The following is a 19,918-nucleotide window of genomic DNA, read 5'->3' on the forward strand; positions in this document are numbered from 1 at the left end:
TATCTCTGTCCTGCATCTAATCCAGGAAAAGGATATTGTAACTACCCTGATCAATATTATTGTGCACACTGGGATTGTGCCACTATTGCTTCCGCCTGGACCCCTAATTCTCGAGATAAATACCTAACGACGACATGGGGACCACCTGGCTGTAAACCTTCACAATTTGTTTTGTCTAGAGGATCGAAGAGGTATAGCGATTGTAAGTACATTACCCTCCAGGTACTGCAACCAGAAGACCCCGGATGGTTGACAGGAAGAACTTGGGGAATCAGATACTGGGAAGCTGGTACAGACAGGGGAAAGCTAATATTCATAAAAAAACAAGAAGTCACCCATCGCCCTCTGGCAGTAGGACCCAATAAAGTAATAAAGAAAAAAGAGGATAATTTAAATCAGAAGGAGAGTAGAAAAAGACAAGCTTCCACAGTTTCAACTGCCCCGACTGTAAGTTTTAATGACTCTAGTAGAACCTCAACCTACACTAAGGTACATGAGAAAACAGAACCATTGTTAAAATTGATGCAAGCGGCCTATTACACACTTAACCACACCAACTCTAACTTAACTAACTCCTGTTGGTTGTGTTATGACATCAAACCTCCATTCTATGAGGGGATAGCTCTGAACACCTCAGTTACAATATCCAATCAGGGCAACCCTACACAATGTAATTGGGGGGAAAAACAGATAGGAATCACTCTCCAGGAAGTGAGAGGACAGGGAGTGTGCATAGGAAATGTACCTCCAACGAAAAGAAACCTATGCAGCTATACCATCAAGAGACTTGATAAAACCAAGAAATGGGTTATACCTGGCAGAGAAGGATGGTGGATATGCTCCAAGACGGGTGTCACTCCCTGCTTGTCCTTACGAATATTTAACGAAAGTAAAGACTTTTGTGTTCAAATAACGATAATACCCCGAATTCTTTACCATTCGAAGGAATCGGTTCTTGACCAATGGGATGATAATAAACACAGGATACAAAAAAGGGAACTATTTACTGCCATAACTATTGCCATGCTCCTTGGACTGGGAACAGCGGGAGCGGCAACAGGAATTGCATCCCTTGTTGAACAAAATAAAGAGATTACATCTCTAAGAGCAGCAGTTGATGAAGACAGTGAGAATCGAAAAATCAATATCATACTTAGAGAAATCTCTTACTTCACTTTCTGAAGTAGTTCTACAGAATAGGAGAGGATTAGATTTATTATTCTTACAACAAGGGGGGCTATGTGTTGCATTAGGAGAAGAATGTTGCTTTTATGCAGATCATTCAGGGGTAGTTCGTGAATCTATGACTAAATTATGTGAAGGAATTCTTCAAAGGAAAAGGGAAAGAGAGACTCAACAAAACTGGTTTGAATCATGGTTTAACAAATCACCCTGGCTAACTACTTTAATTTCTACCCTAATAGGCCCCCTAATAATGTTGTTAATTACTTTGACATTTGGTCCTTGTATTTTGAATAAATTTGTAACTTTTGTTAAAGGTAGGATTGAAACGGTACAACTTATGGTAATGAGGCAGCCATATCCCGAATCGAGCAAAGAAACATCTAAAGCTGAACCATTTCCTACCTTGAGTGCAGCCCGAGAAGCTGTAATAAGGTTTGATAAGCAAATTAATGATAAATAGAAATTGTGATAGCCAATAAAGACCAAAGGAGAGATAATTTGCTTATCAAATTATATTTGCAACACTGTGATTACAAATTGCAAGAAACAAAGTCTCAAGTTTCTATAAGTTTCAAGTAATAATTTCATTTAGTGTTTGTCTTGACTACCTCATGCACATTGATTGTATCATATACATGTATATTCTGTGGGTTTTCGCTAAATGTTTAATGTGTAAGTTTTCTCACAGCTGAAGCTGAGAGTTATCTCTACAACCAGTATTCTTAGACGAACAGGTGCCTAAAGATTTAAAGTTCTATTATATTTACAGCTAAGGCTAAAGGAGCTATCTCTGCAGCCAGTCATAATTCATATATTCTTGGACAAGTAGGCGCCTAAAGACTTAAAGTTGTACTATATTTCATTCTTAGGATAGTGAGAAAGTTTTAGGCCTTTTGACCTTGTGAGGGTCTGTTTTGTTTCCTTGTGGGGGTGTAGTTAAGTTTTAGAATCTCTTTGTTCTGTTTTATTAATGTAGTCATCCATTTGTTTCACGAATCACAATTATTTATATATCACCCAAACCATAATGTTATGTTACCATTGTGATAAACTGAGAAAATAATTCGAGTTGATTAAGAAGAAACAGTGAAGGGTCAATATGACCTCGAGAGAAAAGAAAAACAAGTCGTAAAACTTAATTGGGCCCCTATAAAGAGATAAAACAAGTTACCTCCCTTTTACCTTGTGTAGGATTTATAGTGAGACAATTTTGTTTAGTTAGATAGATAATAGGACCTTTCTTGAAATTTATAACTTTGTAGCAAGCAAACATCTGCAGAGTGTCTGATCTGACAATATATTATGGATGCTTATAGATAACATTCTTGTTAAAAGAAAAACATCTGTTGAATGTCTGACTCAACAATGTGTAATGTTTATGCTTATGTATAATGAATATTCATGAAGTAGCTGGAAATAAATGTAGGACAACTATCTTCTTTGGGTGTGACAGGTGTTGGGAGTTGTTGGACCCCTTCCCTGATCACCCAGCGCTGAATTTGCTTTTATCATATAATAAATTCTGATTGGAAATTGCCCGATTGAGTTTCTATTTCTCACACCATAATTAGTGATATTTTGTTATGTTATGTAATAAGAAAAAGAACCGAAAAAGAGAACAACTATTTCCCAGCGGCAGGATAGCACATGCGCAGAAAAGCTGACTACGCCAAAAGGATGAAGTGAACAGAGCCGAGCTTGTCTCCTAGCAACAAGATAACGCATGCGTAAAGCCTCTTGGCAACAGAACAGAGCCTGCGCAGATAGACCAAAGGAGGGGATTTTGAAAGAGACGTGCAGCTACAAACCTATAAAAGACAGATTAGCGATTGTTGAAGTGTGCCTTGGATGAGCAAAGAAAGCTCATCCAGTCACCCAGCGCTGTTTTGCTTATTTGATTTTTATATAAATCTATAATAAAACTTTTTGTTACGAGATTTGGGCCTAGTGCTGATTTTACTTATAACAGTCCCCTTTCCCAGGGGCAGCTTCTTCCAACAGAACCCTTCCTGAGGGGTGGTGTGTGGAGATTCCTGCCTTGGCTGGGGACCCCCCAAGGTCACTGCTGGAGGTTGAGAGCAGAGATCTCCCCACGAGCGTTGGTCTGGGGGAGTTCCATCCATCTCTAATTAAGAATTATTGCTTTGGTGCCAGCTTGAGTAGAATTGCTTCAACAATTGCTTTAGTGTAGAGCACTGTCCTATCTTATCCTGTACTCCGGGTAGTTTTAGTGTTTCTATTGTGCAGTAATTAATTCTGATGAAGATCTTTTGTCTGATCATTTATATCCCTAAATGACTCATTTGTATCAATAGATCTGATTTGCTATCATCAAAACCTGAGAGACAAAAGTGCTTCAGTCACACCTGTAATTCCTCTAAACTGAAACTGTTGGCACAATCCAAGGCTGGGATTGGATCCAGCAGCCCCCAGCACCCCACAGTAAGTTGGGAGCTCAGGGGGCCATCCCCCTTTCCCAGCCCCCCCTGTGCCCAAAGACCCCCATGGGACCATCTGACCCACCAGACCACCCTCCCTTTTCCACCCTTCTCCCTGTTCCTTCCACTTTTCCATGGTCCTCTCAATCCCCACCCCCCCCCCCAGATTACTCTGGGGGTCCCAACCCCCATTTTTCCCTCCTCTCACATCTTCCACATCATCCCCCAGTCCCCAGCTCCCTCCAACTCAGTTTGGGGTCCCAGAACCCCCTAAAAAAGGGGTTAGGTGGGATCCTGGGTGGGCTCTGACTATGTTTGGGGGGTTCTCCAGGGCCTGTGGGGAGATTTAGGGGGGTCCCAGCACCTTTTGGGGTGAAGCACCTTTTGGTGCCCCACCAAGACCCTCCCAGAGGGGGTTGACACAGGGGGAACAAAGGGAGGTCCCCATTCCCGATCCATCCCGGGGCCGGTTCTGTCACCCCCAAACTCGGCTCCACTCCTTGGGATCCCCCCAAGCGCCTCCCCCACTGCCCCCAATAACCAGGACTGGGGAGAACTGGGAAGCTGTACTGGGATCACTGGGAGCAGCCGGGCGGAGGCAGAGTGACAGCAGGGGAGGGGGGACACACGACCCCCCCAAAATCCTCACGGGGACGGGGGGGGGGTCCAGGCTGGGCCCGAGGCCCCGGGGAGGGGCTGCGGCCGCCGGCGGCTCAGGAGCTCTGTGGGGAGAGAAAAGGGGGTGACACCGGGGTGGGGGGACAGGGGGGACACCGGGATACACCGAGACCCCAACTGGATCCAGTGGGACCAGAACTGGGGCAACGGGGATCATACTGGGAGCACCTGGCAGCACGTTGGAGGCAACTGGGATATACTGGGAGTGACTGGAACCACAGTAGGGGTGACTGGGAGCAACTGGAACCACACTGGTGGCAACTGGGATCCTACTGGGAGCAGCTGAGCCCCTGCTGGGGTCATGCTGGGATCATACTGGGAGTGGCTGCAATAATCCTGGGAGTGTGTGAGAGGGACTGCAGCCATACTGGGGATGAGTGGGATCAAACTGGCTTCGTACTGGAAGTGTCTGTAAGTCACTGGGATCATACTGGTGGCAACTGTGATTTTACTGGGATCATACTGGATCAGACTACAATCATACTGGGAGCAACTGGTTCTATGCTAGGGGCAACTGGGAGCTACTAGGATCCCACTGGGAAGAACTGGGAGCAACTTGGACCATGCTGGGCACAACTGGAATCATATTGGGAGCAACTGGGCCCCACAGTAAAGGTGACTGGGCTCATACTGGGAGTAACTGGGAGCATTCTGAGGGCAGTTGGGACCATGCTGGCGCAACTAGGATATACTGGGAGCAAGTGCGATCCGCTGGAAGTGACTGGGATCATACTGGGAGTGACTAGGACCCCACTGGGGGTGACTGGAAGTGGCTGTGAGCAACTGGGATCATGCTGGAAGCTACTGGGAGCATTCAGGAGTGAGTGGGACCACACTGGAGGCAACTGGGATATACTGGGAGAGACCAGGAGCGACTGAGATAATACTGGGACTGCCTGGGAGCATACTGGGACTGACTGGGAGCATGCTGAGGTCAGCTGGGATATACTGGGAGAGACTGGGAGTGACGGGGATCCTACTGGGAGGGACTGGAACTCTAGCGGGGTGACTGGGAGCAAGTGGGACCCTGCTGGGGGCAAATGGCTTTATCCTGGGAGTGCCAGGGAATGTCTGGGTTCATCTTGGGTGTGACTGACACCACACAGGGGGTCACTGGGATCATACTGGAGTCATACTGGGGGAGACTGGGAGAGACTGGAACTACAGTGGGGTGACTGGGAGCAACTGGGACCATGCAGGGGGTAACTTGGATCCTACTAGGAGAGACTGGGATCATACTGGGACTGACTGGGAGCATGCTGGAGACAAATGGGATAATACTGGGAGTGGCTGCGAGTGACTGGGATTATACTGGGAGTGACTGGAACCACAGAAGGGGTGAATGGGAGCAACTGGAACCACGCTGGGGGCAACTGGGATCCTACTGGGAGCAGCTGGGCCCCTGCTGGGGTCATACTGGGATCATACTGGGAGTGACTGCAATAATACTGGGGGTGTGAGAGGGACTGCAGCCATACTGGGGATGAATGGGATCAAACTAGCTTTGTACTGGACGTGTCTGGAAGTTACTGGGATCATACTGGGGGTGACTGGATTCATACTGGGATCATACTGGGAGCAACTGGGACCATGCAGGGGGCAAATGGCATCCTCCAGGGAGTGACTGGGGCCAGACTGGACTCAGACTGGGAGTCCCTGAGAGGGAAAGGAACCATCCTGGGTGAGGGGCTGGGAGCAACTGGGACCACCTTGGGGGCAACTGGGATGCTATTGGGAGTGACTGGGATCATAGTGGGAGTGACCAGCATCATACTGGAATCATAGTGGGAGTGACTGTAAGGGACCAGGATCAAACTGGGAGTGGCTGGAACTACACAGGGGGGAACTGGGAGCCAGTGAGGCCATGCTGGAAGCCAACTGGGAACATATTGGGGCAACTGGGATCATGCTGGAAGCAACTGGGAGTAACTGGGAGTGACAGGGTGCATGCTGGAGGCAACTGGCATAAACTGGGAGTGACTGGGATCATCCTGATGGAAACTGGAACCATCCTGGGGCAAGTGGAAGTAACTGGGTATGACTACGAACATGATGAGAGCAACTGGGATATACTGGGAGTGTCTGCAACCAATCCCTGCAACTGGGATTGACTGGGACCATGCTGGGGGAAGACTGGGATCATACTTGGATTGACTAGATCTATGCTGGAGGCAACTGGGACAAACTGGGACCGTGCAGGGGGCAACTGCAATCGTACAGGGATCATACTGGGACCATACTGGGATCAGACCAGAATCATACTGGGAGCTACTGGGTCTGTGCTAGGGGCAACTGGGAGCAACTGGGATCAAACTGGGAGGAACTGGGAGGTACTGGGACCCTGCTGGGGACAACTGGGAGCAACTGGGATCCCACTGGGAGGAAATGGGAGCAACTGGGACCATGCTGGGCACAACTGGCATCATATTGGCAGCAACTGGGCCCACAGTGAAGGTGGCTGGAGTCATACTGGGAGTGACTAGGAGCATTCTGAGGGCAGTTGGGACCATGCTGGCACAACCCATCACTGGTTGCCAAAGTCATCCCATACCTAAAATAAACCTGAAACTCTGCTTTTCAGTTAACCTTCTGGCTTGCAGTCAAATTTTCAGACAGTGCAATTACAAACAACAAGAAGAGGATCAAACTGCATTCAGCAGGTGTTTTTTGGAAAAAATCCTAAAATTTCCTGGTGTTACCAATCAAAACAACTGTTTAAATGACACTTTTATGAATCCCAAAAATCCAATGGGATTGAACAAGCTCTTGGGAGAAGACAACCTGCTGGCATATCTAAATTGTCTTTGGATTTGCTGCAACATTAGAAAACAGACATTAACTTGGAACTGGCAAAATCAGCATAAAAATCTAATAGACTAATATGGGAGTTGGTTGTTGTGAGGAAAACAAAGTTTCTTGGTCTTCAGCTGATATTGCCAAAATGACAAATTTAAGTATCAACAACAGTATCTCAGATGTATTTTGGAGTTCAAGCCATCCATCAAAGTGTTTACTGGCAACAAAGGGAACGCTAATCCTGATTTTCAATCAGATAGTTTATTCATTGTTCTAACTAAACATACTTGGAGTTATGTTTGGCCTTAATACTGCTAAAAAGCAATACAGATTCTCTGCCAGTAAAATAAGGGACTGGGAAAAACACTGTGACCACTTCTCTCCCCACACCACCCAGTGGCAAACACAAGAGACCCATGTGTAGGCTTGTGTAGGTTGCACTGACAAATATTAATTAGGTATTTTACTCAGAGAGCCTCTTCACTGGGTAGCAAAATAAATCTTCTGGGAGGAAAATTGTGATTTTCCACAGAAATTTTTGTTGTCGGGTTCCAGTGACAATGCCTAATTAACATCCATTTATATCCCAACCATTACTGACCTTTCACTGGACTTTGTTAACTATTGAGACAAATACTCAAGACCTTTGTGTTCTTTTTTCGCCTTTTAAAATTAGTTTACAACAGAAGGAGCTGCAAAAACATCCTACAGTTTTCTTCAAAAACTTTAAAGTCGAAAAAAAGACTACGAAATTACAAGACAAATCTTAAAACTTTTTCTTCATCCTCTTTTCAGGCAGGCCAAGATCACAACAGTTGTAAAGTGTTCTGCCGTGTGTTCCCTCATCATTTCTTACTTGGTCATCTTGACCTTGTTTCTCTGTCCATCTGCACACACCTTTGGCAGCAACCCTGCAGCAACCCCACAGCCCAAAGGAGACAGAACACTCTTCCTCAGCAGAATCCATCCCCAGAGGGAATTGCCCTCCCACCCTCCCACCTTCTGTATTGGACACAGAGACTGGTTTTCTTGCTCCTGCCCTGCCTTGCCACAACTTGGCACGGCAGGAGTTAGCTGGTGAAATCAGAGCAGGGAAGTCCTCAGATGGCAACACTGAAACTGCCCAGGAGGATGTCAGCAGAACCCTGCCTTACATGACATTGTGTGCAACCACTTATGGGATGAGCTTCTACACACGGAAACAACCACAGGCACAGGTGTACACACGTCCAAAGGTACACGGCAGTGCCCAGGGAGGCTCTTGCACAGCTCACACTGAAATACCTGTGTGCATATACACACCTGTACAAACGCTGCACCAAACACAGCCGTGTATCCCTGCACACTGAAGGACAGCGTTCAAGGCCAGGGGGAACGAGGCTCCGAGCCTTCCACTGCAGGTGTTGGGGGGTTGGAACTGGATGATCTTCAAGGTCCCTTCCCACTCGCCCCATCCCGCGGTTCTGTGACACACGCCCATGGCCCAGGGACACCCCGCGGTGCCCCCGCCCAGCCGTGTCCCCACACACGGACACAGCCCGTGCACAGGGCCCGTCCCGCGGCCCCCCCGCCGCTCCCGCCCCTCCCGAGGCGGGGCCGGGCCGCGCAGGGCCCACGCGGGGCGGCCCCGGCGGGTGCCCCGGGCGGGCACTCACCGTCCCGCTGCGGGCGGGGAGCCGGGGCGGGGGCGCTTCGGCTTCGCCTCGCCCGAGGAGCGGCTCGGGCGGCGGTGCCTCGCGGTCGGTCCCGGCCCCGGCAGCGGCGGCAGCGCTCCCCGCCGACCCGGCACCCCCAGCCGGCTCCGGCCCGGCAGGAAGGGCCGCGGGGAGCAGGACGCGCTCTCCCGGCGGCGATCCCGGAGCTCCCGCCCCCGGCGCTGCCTGGCAGCGGGTGCCGGGGTCCTTCGGGCCGCTCGGGAGCGCGGCTGTTCCGCACACGGAGGCGCTTTTCTCCCTCAGCACGTCCCGTGGAACAACTGCTGGGCTTGCACCGCCTGTGCCAGGGGTAGAACCGTCCCCGTAAGGTCAATTGATCTGATCTGTCTGTTATAGGTAAATAAACCAAATCAAAATTTAGCAGCAAAATTTATTGTGAGATTTATATAAAGTGCAGATAAGCAAATCAGCATGCTGGGTGGCCTGGGAGACCCCTGCTCCCCACCGGCCCACAAGCCCAATAAAAACAAACAGCAACTTTTATACTTTTCCAACTCCCCCTCCCATAGTCACTTGTTAGCTCTTGATTGGGCTTGGGTTCGGGGGCTTTGTTCTGGTTGGTTCTGTTGCAGGCCCATTTTGGTTGCCAGGGACTTTCCATCAGTACTTTCCATTCAATAGCTTTAATTAGCCCAATGTCCTTGGAGCTTAATATGGGAAGGTGTCCAGATGGTCCAGATGTTCTCCTTGGCTCTTCTTTATCATGTCCATCCTTGACCCTCTGATCCTCATTCTCTTCTTCTTTCCTAATGAGTAACTTAGACAATATTTTTAGAAAAGCAGGATATGGTATACGTGCTCAGTAAAGCAAGATACTCTATCTTTGCCAACTAGGTAGGGAACTGCCAGTTAGAGGACAGTCAACTTATAATAATACAGCAGTTAACTATTCCGCAGCTTATAACTCCCTAGTCCCAACCAGGCATTAGCTATAATATACAGAAAATACAATATATATTTTGATGAGCAAATTATTTTATCATTGCTTACTTATTACATGTCACAAACACTGTGAAAACGTGGAACAGAAGCATTCTCACAACAGTGACTGTCCCCCTGTACTCAGCACTGGGGAGGCCACACGTCAAGTTCTGCGTCCAGTTCTAGACCCCTCAGTTTAGGAAGGACATTGAGGTGCTGCAGCAGGTCCAGAGAAGGGCAACAGAGCTGGTGAAGGATCTGCAGAGCATGTCCTGTGAGGAGCGGCTGAGGGAGCTGGGGAGGTTTAAGCTGCAGAAAAGGAGGCTCAGGGAAGACCTTGTCACTCTCTACAACCACCTTAAAGGAGGTTGTAGCCAGTGGGGATCAGCCTCTTCTCCCAGGCAACAAGTGACAGGACAACAGGACACAGTCTTAAGCTGCGCCAGGGGAGGTTTCAGGTGGACATGAGGAAGACTTTCTTCACTGAAAGCGTGATTAGACGTGGGAATGGACTGCCCAGGGAGGGGGGTGAGTCACTGTCCTTGGAGGTGTTTAGGAAACAACTGGATGTGGCACTTGATGCCATGGTCTGGTTGACATGGTGGTGTTGGGTCATAGGTTGGACTTGATGATCTCAGAGGTCTTTTCCAACCTAATTAATTCTGTGATTCTGTGAACTGGGATATACTGGAAGCAAGTGGGATCACGCAGGAGGTGACTGGGATCATACTGGGAGCGACTAGAACCCCACTGGGGGTGACTGGGAGTAGCTGTGAGCAACTGGGATCATGCTGGAAGCTACTGGGAGTTGGGAGTGAGTGGGATCACACTGGGAGCAACTTGGATATAGTGGGAGAGACCAGGAGTGACTGGGATCATAATGGGACTGACTGGGAGCATGCTGGGAGTGACTGGGAACATGCTGAGGTCAACTGGGACATACTCGGAGAGACTGGAAGTGACAGGGATCATACTGGGAGCTACTGGAGTCATAGTAGGGGTGAAGGGGAGCAACTGGAACCACGCTGGGGAAGTGAGATCATACTGGGAACAGGTGGGCCTGTCCTGGGGTCATCCTGGGATCATACTGGGAGCAACTTGGACCATAAAGGGGGCAACTGGGAGTGACAGGATCTGCAGTGGGGCAACTGGGATTGACTGGGACCATGCTGGTGGAAGACTGGGATCATACTTGGATTGACAGGGTCTATGCTGGAGGCAACTGGGAGCAACTGGGACCATGCAGGGGGAACTGTGATCATACTGGGATCATACTGGGATCCCCACAGCCCCCCAAGCATGCCCTAAACCCACTCAGAGTCCACCCAGGACTCCACCCAACCCCTTTTCTGGGGGACTTCTCTGGGCACTGGTGGTGCTGGGAGCCCCCCCGGCTGCGGGCGAGGAGCTCTCAGGTGAGTGGGGGGGGGAAGGGGGAGGTCAGTGGGAAAAGGGGGGTCAGAGGGGATAAAGGGGTGGTGGGACCCCAGACTGAGTGAGAGGGGAGTGGGACCCCCCAAAAGTGGAGGGGGAGGGATCTGAGGTTTGGGAGATGATGGGAAATGGGTGGGAGAGGTCAGAAGAGTGGAGAAAAATGAGGGTGGGACCCCCAAACTGAGCATGAGGGGACTGGGGAGTGGGGGATGATGGGGAAGGGGTGGGAGAGTGTGGGACCAAGTGGAGTCACTTTGCACCTGCACTGAGTTAATGGGAATCCAAAGGGAGGATCTAGAGTTGTTCTGGTTCCCAAAGCTCTTACACTTCCTCACAGTAATGACTCAGTGGGATTGACTCCCAAAGCAGAAATTAAAACTGTATCCTTGACTGTCTTTGGTGTTGTTCTTCCGGCTCTCAGTGACTCCTGTCTGTGCCAGTGTGCCAACCTGCCAGGGGGGAAGATGCTGCGCTCCAACGCAGAGGGAGCGTCCCTGAAAGGCTGCAACTCTGAGGACCCCTCAGGCCTTCAAGCTAATCTGGAAGGTGAGAAGCTTTTGCCTTGTCAATCTGTGCCAACTGCAGCCTGTGTTTGTCCATTTCTATGGCCCAGAAAAGGTCCAGCTGTGCTTTGTCCAACCCTGAGAAGGGCCCACAAGGGCTGCACTGAGTCTGTGACCATCTCAGCCCCAAATCCCCTTGTCCTCCTCCAATTCACACAGCTCCGAGGCAGCACCAGTGTGGAGCTGCTCTGTTCCTGACTGGTTTTCCTCACAGAACTCCTTTCTGTGTGTGTTCCAGGTGCCAACCTGAAAGGAGTGGCCATGGAGGGCAGTCAGATGACAGGAATTAACCTCCGAGTTGCAACGCTGAGAAACGCCAAACTAAAGAACTGTAACCTCAGGGGAGCAACGTTGGCAGGAACTGATTTGGAAGTGAGTTGGGATTCATTTTCCATCCTATTCCTTTCTCTCCCATAGTCAGCTGGTAATTTAGGGGATTGCTGGCTTTTGGCTGACCTCTCTAGCTTCAGAGTACAATGGAGTTCAGGTAAATGGACTTCCAGTAAAGCTTTGAACAGAGTTCTGGGTGCATTCCATTGACACGTCTTTTTCTTTTCCCCTTCCAAATTGTGACCTATCAGGTTGTGACCTCCAGGAAGCCAATTTGAGGGGCTCTGATGTGAAAGGAGCCATCTTTGAAGAGATGCTGACCCCCTTGCACACGTCCCAGAGTGTCAGATAGGGAAGAGAACACGTCAAAGAGGAAGGAATCCAAACATTTGTTGTGATTTTCTTCACCTCCTCCCCTTCCTGAGTTAGAAGGAATGGTTATTAGACAACTTCCATTTGCAGTAGTGCCTTAGTAGACTCTTTCTGATCACTTTTGGGGAGGGAATTTTTGTTTCAGAAGTGGAGAGAGAGAGTTTCTCCCTTTGTGAAGAGAGTGAGAAAGTGGGCTGGTTCTGAAACCAGAAAATGGGGCTGGTTTGGGGGGGAGAGTTTAAGACTTTCATTGTTTAGCATTGCCTGACTTTGGAATGCATTTTAATGTCTAAAGCACAATATATGCAATTCTATTTGTTAAGTCTGTAGCTGCAATATGAATAGAAAATGTTATTGCTGTATAGTAGCAAACAAAGTGGAGGTTTACAGGTAGACAAGTGTCTTTACAGTCAGTGTCTTCATCCCTGCAGGGTGTTAATGCCAGGGGTGGTCACACAGTGCCCACGGGATGTGTTCAGGTCTCTGCTGGGGTGGAAACAGTGGGGAACTGTCCTCAGAGGTCCTAAATTGCTGTGGAGTGGTTGGAGTGCAGGGTTAGAGCAGCTTTATCCCCTCAAATGTGCAGAGGAAGCTGCTGCCCCTGCAGGGACCTGCCCAGAGCCCGGATTGAGTTCCCCCTGGAAGATCCCTGGGCAGAAATGGGCTGTCTTAGTTAATGCTCTCCAAAGGAGTGTGAAATTGCACTCTCAATCCCAGCTGGGAAGAAAAATTCCCCTGCTTCCACATGTCCTGGCCACTCCAGACTGGAGTTCCTGTAGCTTTTTGATTCTTTGTTGGGAATTCAATGGACAACACAGAAGTGTCCCCAAAGCAGAGAGAAGCTCTGGGGCCACAACACCTGCTCCCCCCTCTTCTCATCCCTTCAGCAGATGAAGAAATGGCCCTCAATGTTTCCCCTCAATGTACTGTGGAAATCCTCCTTGAAAGCATGGGCAAAATCCCATTTCCCAGCCAGATCCACTCTGGGCTGCTTAAAGTGGCTGTAAAAGCATCTTGCCTGGGGCCAAGTGCCCCTTCCACACTTGCTTTACCTGTGGAAAAAAGCAGGAAAAGCTGTTTTTTGTGTGAGCACCCTTCGTGTCTCAGTGTTTGTGATCTTTGGAATCCTCAAGAACCTGGAAAAATGCCAGATTATCTGTTGTTTTAAGATTTGTACCTGGAGATTGTTTTGATATGTGTTTACATCTTCCTTGAAAATACAACTGATAGAAAACAATGTAAAAAAAAAAGAAAAAGGAAAAAAATGCAAAAAAAGAAAAAAAGAAAAAAGGAAGAAAAAAGAGAAAAAGCAGAAAAAGGAGAAAAAAGAGAAAAAAAGACAGAAAAAAATGAGAAAAATGAGATAAATAATAAAAAAGAAAGAAAAGAGGAAAAAAGGAAAAAAGAAAAAGAGAAAGAAAAAAGAAAAAAGGGTAAAAAAAACAGAAAGAAAAAAGAAAGAACAAAAAAGAAGGAATAAAGAACAAAAACCTTATTATCCTCACTCCGCTCACGTGCAAATGGCCGCTGTGACCCGCCGCATAGACTACAACTCCCGTGGTGCCCCACGCAGTGCGCAGGCGCAGCGGTGGCCGTGCGGGGGCGTGGCCGCGCGCTGATTGGCTGCAGCGGTGTTCTCTAAACGCGGTGCGCGCGCAGAGCGCCGTGTCGACTTCCGGGAATCGTTGATGGCGGCGGGGCCCGCATTGTGCTGTGAGAGCTGGGGGGGTGCGGGAGAGCGGGGTCTGGGGATCCCCTCGGGGGCTGCGGGGAGCGCGGCTGTGGGTGGAAAGGCTGGAGGGCTCGGGAGGGTTTAGCGTGGGGGTTCGGGGGTTCCCGAGGGTCAGAGCGCGGGGCCTTGGAACCCTCTCGGGGGCCGCGGGGCCCGGGGGCCTCCCAAGAACCCGGATGTTCGATTCGATTCCGAGAAAGTCCCTCGGAAAAAAAAATCAAAATCACCCAACAAAAAAAGAACCCTAAAAAACGGGAAAAGTGAGAAAAAGGTGAAGGAAAAACTGCAAGGGCCAGGATGATTTTATTGCTTTGCTTCAGTTTTTCCTTGGTCTCCTCCTTCTCAGATTTTCTGTTCTCTTCCTTTACAGAAAGCTCTTCTGCTGTTCTGTGGTTTTGGGGTCCCTGGGGGGTCCCTGAGGAGGTTTTGGGGGGTCTCTGAAGGGGTTTAGTGTCCTGAGGGGACTTAAGGGGGGGGGGGTTTTGACAGTCCCTGAATGGGTTTGGGAATCCCTGAGGGAGTTTTGGAGTCTCCAAGGGAACTGGGAGGTCTTGAGGGGGCCTTTAGGGTGTCTTTGAAGCAGTTTTGTGGGTTTCTAGTAGGATCTGGGGAGTCTCAGACGGTTTTGAGGGTCCCTGAGAGGGTTGTTTGGGTCCCCTGAAAGGGCCTGGGGGATTCCAGGTGGGTTTTGCAGGGCACTGAGAGGGTTTAGGGGGTCCGGGGGGGGGGGGGGGTGAGGTCTCTGAGGGGATTTGTGGGGTCCTTGAGGAGGTTTCGATGGGTCCAGAGGTGGATTTCTGAGGGGATTTCAGGGGTTCTGAGGGGATTTTATGGGGTCTCTGTGTCGGCGGACCGACCCCAGGGAAAGGGGATCCCAATGCCTGTCCCAAACCCCAGAGACCCCCAAAACTCAGCACACAGAGATCCCACAGGGAGGGGGGCGTGGGGGTCCCCTAAAGCCTAGCAGTGGGGTTCAGGGAATCTCCCAGCCCCCAGGGGAGGGGTCCTGGGGGTGCTTCCCAAAATCCGGGGGGGGAGATGTAGCACATCCGGGTAAGGGGATTCCAGTGCCCCCAGTATATCCCAGTGACCTCGCAGTGATCCTCAGTACAGCCCAGTAACACCCTCAGTGACCACCCCGTGTGTCCCAGTGACCTCCCACTGCTCCCCAGTATGGCCCAGTAATGCTCCAGTGTGCACCCAGTAACCCTCAGTATGGCCCAGTAACCAGCGAGTGTCCCCCCATGTGTCTTGGTAATTCCCCAGTCCCTCCCAGTGCTCTCCCAGTGTCCCTCAGTAATGCCCCAGACCCTCCCAGTGCCCCCTGGTTCCCCCCAGTGTGTCCCAGTATCCCCCAGTAATCACCCAGTGCCCCACAAAGCCCCCAACTGTCCCCAGTGTGTCCCCAGATGCCCTTGGCCTTTCTGTGAGAGTTGGGGGAGGGGCTTTTTTTTGGTCAGAGGGTCCAGGGGGGGCTCCTGGGGTGAGATGGAGGGTTGGGGACATCAGGGATGGGGTTTGGGGACAGTGGAAAAGGATTTGGGTACAGTGGAATTGAGAGTGTCAAGGGGGAATAATGGCCATGGGGAGGCCCTGGGGACACTGGAGACACCAGGGTTGTCTTGGAGTGTCAAAGGGGGAATTAGGGACACCAGGAGAGTCTTGGGAACACCAAGGGGTCTCAGGATTCACCTGCTCGTGTTGCAGTCTCTCCTCTCCCCCCCCCAAGCCCAAATAACTCCCCAAATGTCCCCTAACCCCCATTATCCCTTTAATCCCCTCCCCCCACAGATCCCTTTGACCCCCCAAGACCTCTTTTAACTCCCCTAAATGAACCCAAAGCCCCCCCAAAACCCCCAAATCCCCATCCAAACTCCTCAGATCCCCCCAAATCTCCCCCAGCCCTCCCTCAAATCCCTTCCAACCCCCCCAAAGAGGGATCACCCGGCACCCTGGGACAGGAACACAGTGGGCTGTACTGGGGGCACTGGGCTGTACTGGGAGGGCACTGGGGGGGGCTCAAGTGTCCCACAACAACGTGGTCCAGCTCAGGAGAGATCTGAGGAGCAGTGAGGAGGTACTGGTCTGTCCTGGTCTGTCCTGATTTGTACCCCCAATCCCCAAAGCCCCTCCCCAGCTCCCCCAGGACCCTCCCGTACCCCAAAGCCCCCCAGGCCCCTCCAGGCCCCTGACTTGGTCCTGCTGCCCCTTGAGCATCTCCAGCTGCTGCAGAACCAGGCATTTCATCAGCAAATGTGCAGCTGACACCAAGCTGGGGGTGTGTTGATGTGCTGGAAGGCAGGAGGGCTCTGGAGCACAAGTGGTGTGAGGAGAGGCTGAGGGAGCTGGGGGTGCTGAGGCTGGAGAAGAGGAGGCTCAGGGGAGACCTCCTGACTCTCTGCAAGTCCCTGCCAGGAGGGTGTAGCCAGGTGGGGGTGGGGCTGTTCTGCCAGGCAGCAGCAGTAGGACAAGAGGGCTGGGTCTGGAGCTGTGCCAGGGGAGGTTTAGGTTGGATATTGGGAAGCAATTTTTTGCCAAGAGAGTAATGAGGCCTTGGAATGGGCTGGGCAGGGAGGGGGTGGAGTCCCCGTCCCTGGAGGTGTTGAAGGTGAGAGTGGATGTGGCCTCAGTGCCATGGTCTGGGAAGCACGGCGGGGTTGGATCCAGGGTTGGGCTTGATGGTCTGGGAGGTCTTTTCCAACGTGGCTGATTCTGTGATTCTCTGATTGCCATTCCTATGGCAGCACATGCTTGAGGCTCCATCCCCAGGGGGATAGAGATGTCTGTCCATATCTATCTGCAAGGTTAGTCTGTAAATGTGTGGTGTTAGAAAAGCAGGCTGAGTTCTGGGCTGGTTGTAGAAGGAGAAAGAAGCCCCCAGGCCAGTGCAAGCAGGCAGCCCTCAGCTTGCACATGATGTTCCCTCCCTGCAGGTTCCTGTCCTTGAGCCCAGGCCCTGAGGTGAGGCTGAGAAGTGGCGCGGAGGTGAGCCCAGAGCTGTCCCTGAGGTGAGGCTGAGAATAAGTGCAAGGCAGAGGTGCTGCTGAGGAAGGAGAGCCCCGTGGTGGGGAAGGCACAAAGCTGTGTGTGCCCATCCCCGAGCAGGTGCTGTGTCCATCCCCCGTGTGCCAGGTGAGCTGGGGCTTTGCTGCAGAGCTGCGGGCGCTGATTTGAGCAGCTGCAAGTGCTGAGATGGTGGGCACCCAGGAACACCACCTGTGCCTGGCCACGGAGCCTGCAAGGAGGAGCAGAGACAGCCCTGGCAGTGTGGGGGGCCAGGTTGTCCCTGTGCCTTCCCCTGCAGGCCCTGGCTGTCCCTGCTGGGCCCCTGTCCATCCCCATCAAGTCCCTACCCGTCCCCCCCGGGCTGAGCTCCCCCCAGGAAGTGCCGTGGAGCTGAAGCTGCTGCCATCCCCCCCCTGCAGCCGCTGCCCCAGCCAAGGGAGCAGCAAAGGCAGGGCCAGGAGAAGAGGCAGCAGCAGGGGAGCCCTGGGGGGGCCGGGAAGCTCTTGTGTGGGGCAGGAAAGAGGCTCTGGGCACGAGGCCGGGGCTGTGCTGAGCAGGCCCAGCCCTCACATCCCCCCAGCCAACGCCGGCTGCCCGGGGGGCTTGGGAGGGACCCCCAGCCCGTGTGCCCCTCACTGAGCTGGCAGAGAGAGAGCCAAGGGACAGGGATGTGGGCAGGGCCCCGGGTGAGGGACAGGTAGGGCCATTGCAGGGCCACGGTGAGGGCACAGCCTGTGGCAGCAGAGCTGCCCAGGGCCGGGGGCAGCCGGGGGTGTTGGGACCAGCCAGTGCTGGGGCCGAGCAGAGCACGAGGCCTCTTGCAGAGCCCTGGAGCAGCCTCCCACTTGCCAGGCCTACCCTGGTGGGGTGACACTGTCCCCTCCCTCCAGGACACTCCCCCAGAAATCTTCAGGGTGGCCTTTTGTGTATATTGCTGGTTGCTGATTCCTGCTGGAGACCTGAGGGCCCCTCTGCAATCCCATCCATGGGGCACAATCTACTGTCCAGGGCTTGACTCACTGCAGACTTTGCAGAGAAATCTGTGCTGGCAGCTGCATCCTCAGCCCCAGGGCAGTTTGTATCTCCAAGTGCTGGTCCATCCTGGGGACCCAAGGGATCCTCTGCCTTTCCATCCATGCAGCAGGAGTCACCCTCCTGCCCTTGATTCCCTGCAGAGGAACAAGTGCCCTCTCTTCTTGATGGAAGGGAACAGACAGACTGCTCTTAGACCAATGTGATCAGGCAATATGTCGGGTTTATTAGGAAAAAGACAGATTATATGGTGGTAATGACGCTTAGTTTCTTGTTCACACTACATTGGTTACATAAGGAAAACATGCTCTGCTGTCCACTGCTAACTGGACCACAACAGGTGGTCATAGGAGATGAGAAAACTTTATTCACCTGCCAAAACTCCTCCTTGGCATCTGGCATGAATCCACCTTTGTTTTAACTTTAGCTCGGGTAGCCATCTTAGTGGTGCAGTAATTTTTACTATCAGCACCCAGCCATGTCAAGGTAATACACACAGAAATGCAAGGGAAATTGTACACAATTTCTATCTTACAACAAATCCCCTTTTTTGTTTTTGAACAATTTATTTTGCATTTCTGTGTCACTCTTTATTGTACCAATAACATATCAATAAACATGATTACATATAATAATAATAGTGCATTAACAAACTTAACAACTTTATAACTTCAAGGTTTGTGCTCTTAAATTTTGCTTAAAAGTGCTTCTAAATATAAAACTTATTCTTAAAACCTTTTATTCAATATAGAACTTTTCAACAAATGGAGCTCCATTCAATATCACACACATACATGCATACACTTTCATCCATTCACTTTTGTTCGGTGGCCACCAATTAGACACACATTCACAGACATACTTTTGAGTTCCATTTCACCGTGTTCTTTAAGATAAAAAGCCATAATTCTCTAATACCTTATAATGTTAAAGCTTCTTATAAACTTTCCTTCACCAACACCCAGTGAATAATTCAAAATTCATACAAAACACTCTCTTAAATTCTTAATCTCTATAATTATGTGCTTTTTAAACTTATGTGCCTTAAAAATATATAAAAATTTGTGCTCATAATACTAAAAATTGTGCTCTTGTAATACTGAAAAACTATTATATACAACAGCTTCTGATAGTGCTACTGTTACCTACAGGAAGGGCATTAACCCTGTTCTGAAGAACCAGCTTCTTTCCAAGATTTTACCCATCGTGCAGGTAGCCAGCGAACACCTGTATCTGTTAAGAGACAAGCATAGCCTCTTCCAGTCATCTTCACTTCTGCAGGCCCTTTCCATTCCCCTGTCTGTGGATCCTTATATTGCACCTTGATTACTGCTTGTTGACTTACCAGACCCGACTGCAAGGAAGTGTTATGGATAACAATGGGAGGGTCTGTTCTATTACCTGTCAACCGCAAGAAATTCAGCACGTATAACACTCTTGCAAGTTGGTCATGTGGACTGGCTAGCTCTTCTCCCCCCTTCTGCTTTTGCAAAAGTGTTTTCAGAACTCTGCGAGCTCGTTCAATAATAGCTTGACCTGTATCAATGCATACATGCACATATTTCAACCTTCCGAACTCAGCAACATGAGTGACATCCATTTGCCAAAGCTGCAATGCTTGTAACCCCCGAGGATTGACTCCCAAGCCAATGCCCAGTCCGTTCTTGTGACAGGCTGAACAGGCCTGTACAATCCCTTGTGCATCTGTGGAAGTGA

At 50.5% G+C, this 19,918-nt stretch overlaps 3 protein-coding genes across 3 annotated transcripts in view; 2 read left to right on the plus strand and 1 right to left on the minus strand.

Annotated features, from left to right (window-relative positions):
* LOC135405349 (zinc finger protein 70-like) overlaps positions 1-19,918 on the plus strand; it is a 431,851-nt gene that overhangs the window by 249,191 nt on the left and 162,742 nt on the right. The window lies entirely within an intron of this gene.
* Positions 1-19,918, minus strand: part of LOC135405331 (zinc finger protein 239-like) — a 169,957-nt gene that overhangs the window by 14,864 nt on the left and 135,175 nt on the right. The window lies entirely within an intron of this gene.
* Positions 11,607-12,521, plus strand: LOC135405587 (BTB/POZ domain-containing protein KCTD9-like). Its single transcript, XM_064640294.1, has 3 exons — positions 11,607-11,713; positions 11,969-12,102; positions 12,312-12,521. The coding sequence occupies exons 1-3, from the start codon at positions 11,632-11,634 to the stop codon at positions 12,336-12,338; spliced, it is 243 nt and encodes an 80-aa protein (XP_064496364.1). The 5' UTR covers positions 11,607-11,631; the 3' UTR covers positions 12,339-12,521.

The sequence above is a fragment of the Pseudopipra pipra genome, chromosome W (genome assembly GCF_036250125.1).
Source record: "Pseudopipra pipra isolate bDixPip1 chromosome W, bDixPip1.hap1, whole genome shotgun sequence".
Classification (NCBI taxonomy): Eukaryota; Metazoa; Chordata; class Aves; order Passeriformes; family Pipridae; genus Pseudopipra; species Pseudopipra pipra.